Consider the following 13676-nt stretch of genomic DNA (forward strand, 5'->3'; position numbering starts at 1 on the left):
GACTCGAACCATCGAACTTTCGTTCCACAGCTGCCCACGCTAACCACAGGACTACGGCGCTCTTGACCTCAAACTCTCCTTGGTGTTGCCTATGTTGCGAATGGACTACTCAGTTTGTATATTTTTCTTATTTCTTTTCATAGTTCCACACAACTTCTTCCTGTTTTCTCGATTGATCTGTGTTCAGTTTTTCAAGGCCTATCCACTGTGCCAACTTATAGCTAAATCTGAAGGGGGTGTGATGGGGAGGTTCCTTTGTAAGATTTGAAGCATATGAAGTAGTTCAAGCTGCAGCTTCTAGAGGGCAGCACCTACTGGTGGCGTGGAAGGTAGCTAGAGATGTAGTTAATGCGCATTTGCCACGAAGTAAGACAGTCGTAGGTAGGTTCAAACGGAACCACATCGTCTGAAAGGGATAATGCCAGCACGCACACAGCGACTTCCTGCTGCTTGTCTTCGTTCGTGTCAAACCCTACTCTGACCGGCAAGGTCATCGGATCTCTCCGCAAATGAGAACATTTGGAGTGTTATTGGTAGAGCCCCCTAATCAGCTCGAAAGTTTGAAGTTCCAACGCCTCAGTTAGATAGAATTTGGCACGATATGCCTTGGAAGGACATCCAACAACTGAGTCAATCAATGACAAGCCGAATAACTGCTTGCATATTATCCAGAGGTGGACTAACGTGTTATCGGCGTGCTCAATTTGTGAAGCACTTTCCCAAGCACTTGCCCTGGAATAAATCATCCGATTTTTTCTGAAACTGTAATCACTTGTTTGTCTGTAGTTGTAAATGGCACCTACCAATTCTGTCCCATTCTGATAATTCCTTCGTGGTGCGTCCTTTTTTTTCTTTTCTTTTGTGTGTGTGTGTTTGTGTTACCGTTGTGGCTCCAAGTCAGTGTGTCTCTAGTGGTGCTGTGCGGCTGGCGTGACGTTGCAGGTACCGGCAGCGGGCAGCGGAACTGTCACGGCTGTTCCGCGACCAGCCACAGCCGCCACTGGAGCGCGCTGTCTACTGGACAGAGTACGTGCTGAGGCACGGCGGCGCACCGCACATGCGCAGCGCGGCGCTCGACCTCAGCTGGTGGCAGCTGCTGCTGCTCGACGTCGCGGCCTTCGTCGTCGTCTGCGCACTGGCGCCAGTCTTCCTCTGCCTCTTTGTGGTCCGCAGGTGTCGCCGCCCGCGCGCCACACGTGCAGCCTACGCTGAGTCGAAGAAAAAGCAGTGATGACACCGGCGCTTCGAGGCCCAAGATACCTTCTTGAGTTCAGTGGGGTCGATCACTCGCACGCCATATAATCTAACTTCTCCCCACTGCAGTTATGTCAGTACAATCAAAAGAAATTCTCTGCATTCATCAGAACAAAAAATTAGCAATTTGTGCAACACAGCATTCTAAATAGTGGATGGATTGATTTACTGAGTATAAAACATAACAAATATTTTAATAAAAATTTTGAAGCATTACAATTCGCATACAAATTTTCTTTGCTTTAGATTAGATTAGATTTATTTTCATTCCAATTGATCCGTAGTGAGGAGGTCCTCCAGGATGTAGAACGTGTCAGAAAAGCAATAATACATGACAAATATTTACAACTAAAACAGATAAGCTAATGTACCCTCCACAGGTTCCAAGTGGAATAATCCTCATTTTTTTAATGAACACTGTATGAAAGAATCATTTTGGAACACTCATTTACTAAGATCGCATTAATGCACTGCATTTAAAAATTAAAAAAAATGTTTTATTTGTTTATAAGGTAATAAACATATAATATAACTACTACAATATTTGCTGCAATTTTGTCATATGATGACATAGTTGGAGACCATGGCTCTTATTTGAAGACAAATGTTGATGGTATTATATTTTAGGACAATTACTCTGTAAAAAACACACCACATGTTATAAGGAAAGCGTGTAAACCGTCTCAAGATGAATCGCAACGATTCGAAACCGGTAACGGTACCCTTTGAATAAAAGAACTGAAAGCAAATTTGTGGCTTATTGCTGTCCCAACACCATCAACATTTACTGCAATACTTATTTACAATGAACACATTACTGCACTGAAATGGCACGGCAGTTAGATTGTACTTTTATATATACAAAAATGGCTTGATTCTACTGAGAAATTCATCAGTGGAGTAGAAGGAGTTGGCCAACAATAAATCCTTTAGGCTTCTCTTAAACTGAATTTCATTGGTTGTTAAGCATTTTATGGCTGCTGGCAACTGATGCGTTTCACTTGACAGACACGGGACATCTTCAGAAATTTAGTGACCAGGAGTCACAGATTACATATATCTGCCTGTGTATAGGGCTACCGTCATATACGAGGGGCGTTTGAAAGGACCACACCAAGTTTCAGCCGTATTGGTCTATTTCTTTGTGTTTAGCATTCGTGTGAATCAAGGTAGTCAAAAATGGACGAAAAAGAATTTCGTGTGGTGATTAAACATTACTTTATGAAAGGCAAAACGCCTCAGGAGACTAAAGAGAAGCTTGATTAACATTACAGTGGCTCTGCACCTTCGATTAGAACAGTTTATAAGTGGTTTCAAAATTTTCGGAGTGGTCATATGGGCACAAGTGATGCTGAACGCTCTGGACGCCCTGTGGAGGTTACGACTCCAGAAATCATTGATAAAATCTATGAAACGGTGATGTATGACAGAAGAGTTGAGGTGCTAGTGCTGTGAGCATCTCGAATGCACGGGTAATGATCTTTTGCAGAAACATTTGAACATGAGAAAGCTAACCGTAAGGTGGGTTCCGCTTGACCAAAAACGGAATCGTGTCAAGTGTTGCAAGGATGGTTAGTAGCGGTTCAGGAAGAATCCACAGGACTTTAACCTTCGTTTCGTCACTGTGGATGAAACATGGATACATTACTGTACTCCTGAGACCAAACAACAATCTAAACAATGGGTTACCAAGGGAGAATCTGCACCAAAAAAGGCGAAGACCATTCCTTCGGCCAGAAAGATTATGGCGACTGTCTTTTGGGATTCGCAAGCGATAATCCTCATCGACTATCTGGAAAAAGCTAAAACTATTACAGGTGTATATTATTCATCGTTATTGGACCGTTTGAAAACTGAGCTGCAAGAAAAACGCCGGCGATTGGACCGCAAAAAAAGTCCTTTTCCATAACGACAATGCACCAGCACACACCTCAGCAGTTGTGGTCGCAAAACTAATGGAAGTAGGACTCCAACTCGTTTCACATCCCCCCTGTGCTCCAGACTTGGCTCCCTCGGACTACTATTTGTTCCCCAATTTGAAGAAATGGCTGGCGGGACAAAGATTTTATTCAACCTAGGAGATGATTGCAGCAACTAATAGTTGTTTTGCAGACTTGGACAATTCCTATTATTCAGAAGTGATCAGCAAATTAGAACAGCGTTGTACGAAGTGTATAAGTGTAAAAGGAGACTATGTCGAAAAATAGAAAAAGGTTTTCCCCAAACACGTAAGTAGTTTTTATTTTTGCACGGACTTTTCAAACGCCCCTCGTTGAAGATACACTGATGGAAAAAAAATTATGACACCAAAGGATGTAAAGTATTGAAATTGCGGGAATACGTTTGTCTAGGTAGCATATGTAAGTGATTAACATTTCGAGATCACTGGTTAATGTAAGCGCTAGATAAGTCGTTACGAATGTGAAATGTTGGTACACTGATAATCGGATAACCGCCAGAATGTTGAAAGCAAGCATGCAGACGTGCATGTGTTGTGTTGTACAGGTATCGGACGTCAATTTGTGGTATGAAGTTACATGCCAGTTGCCCTGGTCGTTCAATACAGAGACGGTTAGTGCTCTTTGTGGATGATGCTGGAGTTTTCGTCCGATGATGTCCCATCTGTGCCCATATGGTGATCGAGCAGGCCAAGGTAATATTTCGACACTTGGTGGAGCATGTTGGATTACAACAGTGATATGTAGGCGGGCGTTACGCTATTGGAAAACAGCCACTCGAATGCTGTTCATAATGGCAGCACAACAGGTCCCATCACCAAACTGTCGTACAAATTTGTAGTCAGCGTGTGTGGAATAACCACGAAAATGCTCCTGTTGTCATAAGAAATCACACTCCAGACCATAATTCCAGTTGTTGCTCCAGTGTGTCTAGCACGCAGACAGATTGGTTCATGCTCTCAACTGGCCACCTACTAACCAACACACCGCGATCGCTGCCAACGCTGCAGAACAAGCTTTTATCAGACTCAACAGCCTGACTTCCAACGAGCTCTCGGTTGACACCACCGAAGTCACCAAAATCAGTGCTTTGGGGTCAGTGGAATGCACACTACAGAGTGTCTGGCTCGGACCTGTCCTTGAAGTAACCGATTTGTGACAGTTCATTGTGTCACTATGGTGCCAACTGCTGCTGCAGATGCAGTACGATACGCAAGAGCCACGCACCGAACACGATGGTCTTCCCTCTCGGTTGTGCAACGTGGCCTTCCGGAGCCCAGTCTACTTGCGACCGTACATTCTCACGATCACCGCTGCCGACAGTCAGGTACAGTGGCTAATTCCTGCCAAGTCTTTCTGCAATATCGCAAAAGGAACATCCAGCTTCACGTAGTCCTCACCAGTGAGGTGTTGATAAGGCATCTTTGTCGCCTTAAAGGCATTCTTGACTAACATCATCAACTCTCCACGTCCAGTCTCAAACGTAACTAACGCTAACGACCGTTGCAGCCTATATTTAAAGCAAACCGTATTTGCATCTTCATAGTGGCTCTTTCAGATGTAATAATAATACGCCTATCAACTTTCGTTTATATCCCACAACTTCTTGGCGTTGCAATTTTTTTCCGTCGGTGTATATCTGGCTGTGTATAGCCCCAGCTCCATACACAAAATATTTTATGAAAAGGTCTGTCATTACATTATTTCCATCGGCATATACATTACAGGTCAGAAGACGTGTTTGATGAACAGTAATAAATCGTTCCTAGACGATTCGTAGTCACTAAACATCGAAAAAACTCACAGCATGTCGTTCAGAGCTTGTAAGAGGTTACCTACCAGTATATGTCTAAAATATACACGGTGTTATAAAAGTTATTCCAAATTTTAAGAGACGTAAGTATATACCAAAACAAAGAAAAATGCGCAGTCAACATGGGCCCTAAAATGTACACCGTAAGAATTATGAGGACTTGTTCATCTTCTTTGTCCGCAGCTCGTGGTCGTGCGGTAGCGTTCTCGCTTCCCGCGCCCGGGTTCCCGGGTTCGATTCCCGGCGGGTCAGGGATTTTCTTTGCCTCGTGATGACTGGGTGTTGTGTGCTGTCCTTAGGTTAGTTAGTTTTAAGAAGTTCTAAGTTCTAGGGGACTGATGACCATAGATGTCAAGTCACATAGTGCTCAGAGCCATTTGAACCTTTTTTTTCCCATCTTCTTTACTGTGAAACACAGCTCTTGCACTGCATGCTTTTCGCTGTTATGAATGACCAACAGAATGCAGTAAGCAAATGAGCAAACTATTGAGAACATATTATTTTGTAATAAATCAGAATCTATGAAGCAATAGCGTGTAGACAATAACATTCCTGATTTGACCAGGGTACCGCCCTGAACCCTATGAAACCCCTATGGGATGAGTTAGAACATCCCTTTTGCTCCAGCAGAGCTTCTAATTTAAACTGTTTACTGCATACGACCTGCAAGGCTGTGCTTGTGCGTATCGATGAAAGAGGTGTTCAGTTTTGTTTTTTATTCGTTGTAAGGCATTCTTGCGTCGGCGCGTTGCCGGTTTCTTCGCCAACAGAAAAATATTCCACTCACCTTTCGGTGGTCTTTCTCTGCTGTTAGAAAACAAATGATGTTCTTTGGCTAGAGAAATTATAGCATAAACTGGCTGCATTAATCATACCTAAAGGGTACATATAATGCTTTCCGAACTCCAGATTTTTACTAGCTATTAAATGAGAGCAAGTTGCAGAATGAAAATTCGTTCATATTGTCACTTCTCGGATACAAATTAACTGACAAATCTGATCTAATTGAATGTTACAATTACAACATTCACACGTAATTACGGTCACTTTCAGTAGCCAGCTTGTAGTATGTGGCTTAACTTGACACCGGCTAATTAGCAAATGGGTTTCCTGTGAAACAGAATTCTCGCTTAGTATTCCAGAACTCGGTCATTTCGAACGTTCAGATCTCGGTCACGTCTTGCGCAGTATGTCACCCGCATTTAAGTTGTACAAAAAGTCACAGTTCACACAGAAAATCCGAAATTTACACGTTCGTCTTTGTTGTTCGTCCGTAAATACTTTACAACTTTCCACCGTCTTTTTAAGGTCATAATTTCGCAGAATTAAAACATATTTTCAGAGCTGCAAGTAAGCCTTTCCAGTCGTGATGATAGCTGAGCTCCAGATCCTTTGTAGACTCTACAGACACAATTTTCCACTACCGTATACTCAGTTAATAGACATGCCAATATTCTCATATTGCTTTTCATTTACACCTTCATTCACTGTAGTAATCAAACACATCTAATCAGAAATAATTAACAGAATTCATAATATTCACAACAGACAAAATTAATAACTAAAAATGCATTATTTTGACTGCTCCATATTTCATTGCCTGTACGATATCAATATGGGAACACTGCTTCATTACCGGCCGGATTGGAGGGTTTCTCCGCACGTGGACTGAGCGTTGTGCTGTCCTCATCATTTCATCATCACCGTCATCTGAAATAAGACGCACCCAGCGGCCGAACTTCCCCGGCCATCAGTGCCACACTATCATTTCATTTCATTTTACTGTTTCCGTATGTTTGTTTGTGTATGCTCGTCCTATGAGTAAGTATTGTTCGTCGGAATACTGCGATCGCGTGGTTTTTCGTTGTAGTCATTTCCTATTCCCTGTGGATCTACAATGGTGACTCCCGGCGTTCGCGTTCGCATATAAATTGAACGTATCTGTCTATTCCTCAACGACAATGTTGCCGACGTGCCCACATTGTGCTGTGCAGTTTTCACTGGTAGACAATAGACTTGGCCACTGCTTCTATGTTTCGATACAGTGTACCGATACGTGGAACTGTTTCAGTGTTTCGGAACGGCTGTGGTTCACTGTTGCGAAACAGTGGTGTTTCATTCCGCCCCTGTCTCGGGTAACCGGACCAGATTCGATCTCGAGCCAGACACAGAAACTGTATCGTTGTTTCAAAATAAGGCTGTTTCAGTCCACCTCTGCTTGGAACGGACTAATTGTATCGAAACAGTGATGTTTCATTCCGCGCTGTGTCGGACGAGATTCAGGCTCGGCATAGGTACTGAAACACAACATACCACTTCGTGAAACACTTTCAAGAGCGTCGAAATCCTTTTGACAAGCAATAGCATGAAACAATAAAACAACGCATACTATTCACATTCAAAATAATAAATATGTGAAAATCATTCAGTTAAATTACACTTTCTTTTTACAACATACGTTTCTCTGGTCATGTACAGTAATCATATTAAGAAACGCAAGTAGGCCTACAACATTTTGAATAAAGAAAGCGTAAAGTGACAGTTATTAGACATATACATAAATTTGATGTAGGTATAATTGCAAGCAATCTGTTTGACGTATCACTGATAGTGTAATGGTGAACGGGAAGGGCTGGGAAGCATAGTGAATTTATAGTAACGGCTCGAAACACATTAAAAGACAAAATTCTTTCTGTTATATTTTGTTATTTATTCGAATTATTTGGCATTATTTGTGAGTCTATAGTCACGGTGCCTATTATCCACAATGATTCCCTTTGTGTGCATGGAAATTAGCAAGATGGGTATATTATCCATACTAACGGAATGTGGGAATCCCAGTAGCATATCCGTTGTTTCTGCAGTTTGCTCCCACCTCCAGTTCCGTTCCTGGTGGTTCTTCTGTCTTCAGCTATGGCTGTCCTCAGCCAATTGAGAAGTATGAAAGTCACACGACACGAAAGCAGCGCATTTGCTTCAGGAAATACGAAACTGCCAAGACGCCTAAGTGATAGTTTCATACTTTCTGCGATACGATTAGCGCTCTCGCACCTCATTTATGGTTATATGGACATACTTATACAGTAGACATTCAAGATGATAAAATGTGTAGGTTTATTAGATTACAAAACAAAAACTGTTTCACTGTTTCGAAACATCGTATCGAAACATTACATTGTACTGTTTCATTTGTTTCGAAACAGTTACGTGTTTCAGTTTGCCCATCTCTAGTAGACAACGTTTCTCGGACCACGACGCCAGCTGAGTGACAACGGACATTGCTGTGTTAGTGTACAACAATGCCAAACAATGGAAGGTGACAATGTACCTTTTGATTCCAATTGGAAGCCGTTTTTTCACAAACCAGGGTACACCCGAGCCTCGGCAATTCAACCCGTTGAATATGTGTTTAATCACTTTCGACGAGACAAACGCGCTGCGCGCAAATACGATAGCTTCGGAACTCATGCAGCTGGCTGCATCTCCTACCGTACCACGTCGCCTCCCAAGCATCATGTCATGCCAGCAATGGACAATGCTGGCGTGGCAGTTCTATCACTACGAACATCGGCCTGGGAGTCTTCCGGCCATTGGACGCACCTCACACTACCGCCTTTCTGGCCATACCAACCGAATTTGTGATTTTCCATCTCAGACAGCATATTCACATGGCGTGACATCATCCATTTTGTGCCTGATCGCACGTTATGAACCCTGCGGATTGTAAAACTACACCTGCAAGTGCAACTGACGATGGTCGTTCATGAAGACGATCCCTTGGACGCACGCCTGAAGCTCGCCGATCGGATATACTCGGTCATACTACAAGAGAAAGCAATAATAATGTTGACAAGAATCGCGATGGCCACGAGTCACAACTCCAACGGTAGTACAAGCGTTGGTCCACCAGCTACCAGTCGAGCCTCTGCCGACCCCAGTTGACTCTGGCGTCATTATACCTGGCCGGAGCGTTGACTTTCGCATAGCATCAACAAATCCCTACTTCCCTGCCATCCATGCCGCACCCGCACAGAATACCGCTAATTGCGTCATGCCTGCACGTGCACACGACATCGCCATCTGCATCGTGCCTAGCCCTACGCAGCATGTCATAGAGCACACTGCACCTGTGCGGAACACTGTCAACTATGATGACACGTCCGCGCCTCCGCAACACGTCTCTGAGCAGAACTGCTTCCATTGGTATTACGCAACATATGTTGCTGCCGCACGTAACTTCAGCCCACTATACAATTTTCCAAACTAAACGCAGGATTCGCTGAGGTGCATCGGACCGGCTCGATGTTTAAGTCATTAGGACCTCTGCATGACGAATCAATTGCAACACGTTCAACGACTTTCTTCTGTCATGCATAAAGTGAACTTTCATTTATGCCACCACAGGAACACCATCAGAGACAAGACTCAAGGTGTCGAATGCAAACTCCTCATGACACAGTAGTACATCGATAGATTACGCCAACAGCCTCCACTCGTTGCCTACTCCTTGCTGACACACTCACAACATGGCGACTTGGCACTTATTTCACCACCCATGGGGTTGGTAACAACCTCACTCCCATTGGTCACTTTAAAGGTGAGTACAGGACTACTCGTCTTCTCAGCCCCCACTGAGTTTTTGAGTGACCCCTCAAAGTATATTTCAGACAGTGCTCCGTTAAGAATGGAACAGTCCATAAAATCATCACTACATCCAGCCCACAGTGTGTCACAGACCATGTCGCTTACCACCTGACCTACCAAGGGTTGCTGAAGCGACAGTGGATGAATCCCTACAAAAAGGCATAGTCCACCCACTTATACTTCCTGGAATCCACCCATAAAACTGGCCCACAAGAAAGACGGTCTTGCCAGACTGTCCAGCAGCTACAGAATCCTTAAGGCGCGCGCTACAGGCAAATACTTTGTTCCAAAGATGGAGGACTTCACCCACAATCCTTGATTGTAAAATGGCATATCCATGAAAACCTACATGGCCAGATGAATTCCAAAAACAGCCGCAATCGTGGCACAATCATGGCAATGCTTTATCGAGGGGTTACTCTTCAAGCTCCCATTTTCTTATGCCAAGTTTTCAATAACCTCTCTGACAACAGCATCATAACAAACCAAGAAAAATGTCAACTCCTTCTGAAAGAAGTCATCTTCTCAGACACACTGTAAATGCATCAGGAATAAGGCCTATACCACAACACGTCGAGATCGTCTGACAACTGCCTCCATTACAAGACTACCAAGAATTATGGAGAACCCTAGACATGATAAATTTGTACAGAAAATATCTTCCACATGCAGCAGCTTTGCAAGTGCCTTAAAATAAACCCTTGCTTGCAAACATACCTTTGGCAAACGAAAATGTCTGTGGCTGGACCAGATGCAGGCAGTGTTTGAATGCATCAAAGATTGCTTCACCCACGCCATCACCCTGAAAACACCTTCTCCCTGATGCACAGCTCGTCGTAACAGCAGACAAAAGTGACACTCCTACTGAAGCGATAGGGAGTGTCCAGCAGCTGCTCTGGCTCTTCTCTCAAAAACTCAGTCCATCCCTAAGTAAATGGTCCACCAAATACGTGGATCTCATGGTACTCCATGAGATAGTAAGATATTTCAAGCAATATGTTGAAAAGAGTTCAAAATTACTTTAAAACATGTAGAGAAACACGTGTGTGACGTTCAACCACATGACTGCAAGTTTTAAAATATCCTCTAACGTATCCTAATAACTGCTCTGCCACTGCAACTGTATGATCAGCAAGAAGCAAAAATGCTTCAAAAAGCAGTACTGCGATCCATGAGAGTGCAATGCATGGACTAATCGCAACAATTACTGCCATACGTTTATACATAGAAATGTAATTATCAGGAAGGGTTTGGTCAACTAACCCTAAACAATGTAGAGAAAAATCAAAGAAACCAATAAAAACTTTTAATTTACTGTATTCAGAAAACTGATGTTTAAATTCTGACAAACTCTACACAGACTTTTAATTATTCCACAATGTCTGTACTCAATAAACATGTTTCTGACCACAAAAAAGATATGAATATTATTGTGAATGTATCCATACACTAATGTGACAAAATCCCTCCAGTGCACAAGCAACCAACAACTACGTGCAGCAAAAAAGGCAAATTACTAAAAAGTTCCTCAATTAATACCGAAGTCTCCTCCAGTGCTACTAGCATGATCATGGCAGGCTGCGACCTTTCATGTCGTGCGGCTTCTCTCCACCGCACCATGCAACCGATTACTTCACCATTTCCGACTCCTCTCGACAACTGCTCGCTCACTGCAACTTGCGTTAATAATATTTCAGGCTCAGAGCTTGTGAATGCACACAGCAGAATCATAGATGTTCAACATTCATAACCTCCACCTTCACTTTTAAGATTCTTGCCTAACATGTTGGCAACGAGCAAATGCAAAATTCTTACGTACACCCGAAATTGAGAAGAATAGCATCAGATGTTTTACAAAAGTGGTAGAATACATGAACATAAGCATAAGATTACATACGTTATGTACATAACAGGTAATTGATAAGCTGTAACAATATAGTCAAGAAAAAAAATACAAGTATCATCTTGTGGATGTAAGCACTCATACCCATCTGACATTGATAGCACTTCATTTGACAGGATAACAAAACTTTATTTATAGTTCTCCAAGAGCATAAAAAAGTCCAATTGAGTGGATATAAATATTACATAGAATTCAAAATAGCGCAAAGAGACAGAAAATAAATATACAATTATCATTGTGCTGGTGAGTATTGAAATCTACCTGACATTGGCGGTAGTTAATTTGACAAGATAACAAAATGTTATATACAGTTCTTCAACAGAATAAAAATCATCTGGCAACAGAAAACCAGTTAAAGAAACACATGTTTTGGGTGCAGCGTACTTAGGGTCAATGCACATGATGTTCACTGATAACAACACCAAAAATGTTAATATTTTCAGTTTGAGGTGTAAGTACACTCAGGGACTCATTACATACATTACATCCACTGGTAACCTTGGTGAGTACCAAAGAGTTCATGATGATCATACAAGCTTGACATCATATCCCTTTGAGAAAACAGGTTCTCATAATTGACATAGGAATGTTTTAGTGTGTCACTCCTTTTCATATTCAGATAAAGGTGCAGTACAGAATCAGTAGTAATAGTATGAGGCACAAGTATACCTTGTAGAGTACCAGAGAATTCATGATGATCATACAAGCATTGACATCATATCCCTTTGAGAAAACAGGTTATCGTAATTGACATTGGAGTTCAAAAGTCTCATATATGACACAGTAACAGAAACAAATCATAGTGAATAAATGAATAATAAAAGGTTATATGCACTTAAATATAAAAGTCAACATTATGTGAATAGGCACATATGCTCAGTGCTCAGTAAATGACTTAAAGTGCATGATCACAGATAATTACACAAGTGTGGCAATTTCCTTGAAGTACAATTGTAAACCTGAAGTTTAGCCCAGACACCTAGTGGCAAAGTAGCTCTATACAAATTCATTTTCTAATGGTTCAGTACACAGCATACCATAAAGTACATGTCTTGATCCAGAACATACAAAATATGTGACTCATAACATCACTGAATGACATACAGATGTGTTCAAAGGCATTAATGGTGACATATCTAAAAAAAAATGTTACAATTAATCTTAGATTCCACAGCTGATATATATACATAGTACTTACATGTCACTTAATTTGTCATACAAGAGAATATTTGCACCGCTGAAAGATACATTTGCATACAAATTAAAATTATGGATAAGCAATCAAAATATGAAGTTCATATAATCCCATTTCTGTGGGAGATATTCAAGAAAAAATATATGTGAGTATACATGCAATTCCTTCTTATACAGTACAAGTGACTTGAACTCCAGTCAACATAAGTTAGGAAAGAATGTCATTTCTTATGACTGCATATTCAGTTAAGTTCTCATAACTTATTACAATTCAGTCATTGATTAATGGGATTATGATTATCACAAGTACTACTTATTATTACAACACAATTATTTCATTTCTCAAACATCATACTAATGTTTACATGATGATCATCGAAGAGAAAACACCAGGTAGCAACACAAGGTCAATATCGTTAGATGTCAAATGTCAACCTGTCCGTGTGTGGAGTCAAAATTATACGGCCATATTTAGTTAGTCACAATAGCAAAATAAATAAGACATTCAAAAGATATATCTAAAAACCAACTAATAATGACGTAACTTACTCTACTGTAAGGATCAACACAAAAAGATTTATCCTCGAACTGTTCAGTAGTAGTTGAAACAAATGTTTTATTAACCGAAAATGGAGAAAATAATTTCTATTGAACTTTAGTATTGCTTAATGACAAGAGAGAAAAAATCGCCATCTTACAATCATTAAGTTAAAGTGATAGAATAGGCACTGCATCACTGCTGTAGAAGAACCATAAGAGAAAGTCTGAAATAAAAGTGTTTAAACAGAAAGGCACCAATGTATTGAAGTAACTTATTTTACGCAATTATTTACAAGATGCATAAAAATGTGGCTGATCAACTTGCAACAATGGGTACAAATGCTACACGCTGAAAATCAAAAGGTCAAAA

The 13676-nt window shown here is 41.4% G+C and overlaps 1 protein-coding gene across 2 annotated transcripts in view; it reads left to right on the forward strand.

Annotated features, from left to right (window-relative positions):
- LOC124550083 (UDP-glycosyltransferase UGT5-like) overlaps positions 1-1293 on the forward strand; it is a 90928-nt gene extending 89635 nt beyond the window's left edge. For both annotated transcript variants that reach the window (XM_047125285.1, XM_047125286.1), the window contains one exon: positions 943-1293. In XM_047125285.1, the coding sequence (XP_046981241.1) occupies positions 943-1231 (289 nt within the window). In that variant the 3' untranslated portion in view covers positions 1232-1293. The remainder of the gene's footprint in view (positions 1-942) is intronic.
- The last annotated feature ends 12383 nt before the right edge of the window (positions 1294-13676 follow it).

The sequence above is a fragment of the Schistocerca americana genome, chromosome 1 (genome assembly GCF_021461395.2).
Source record: "Schistocerca americana isolate TAMUIC-IGC-003095 chromosome 1, iqSchAmer2.1, whole genome shotgun sequence".
Classification (NCBI taxonomy): domain Eukaryota; kingdom Metazoa; phylum Arthropoda; class Insecta; order Orthoptera; family Acrididae; genus Schistocerca; species Schistocerca americana.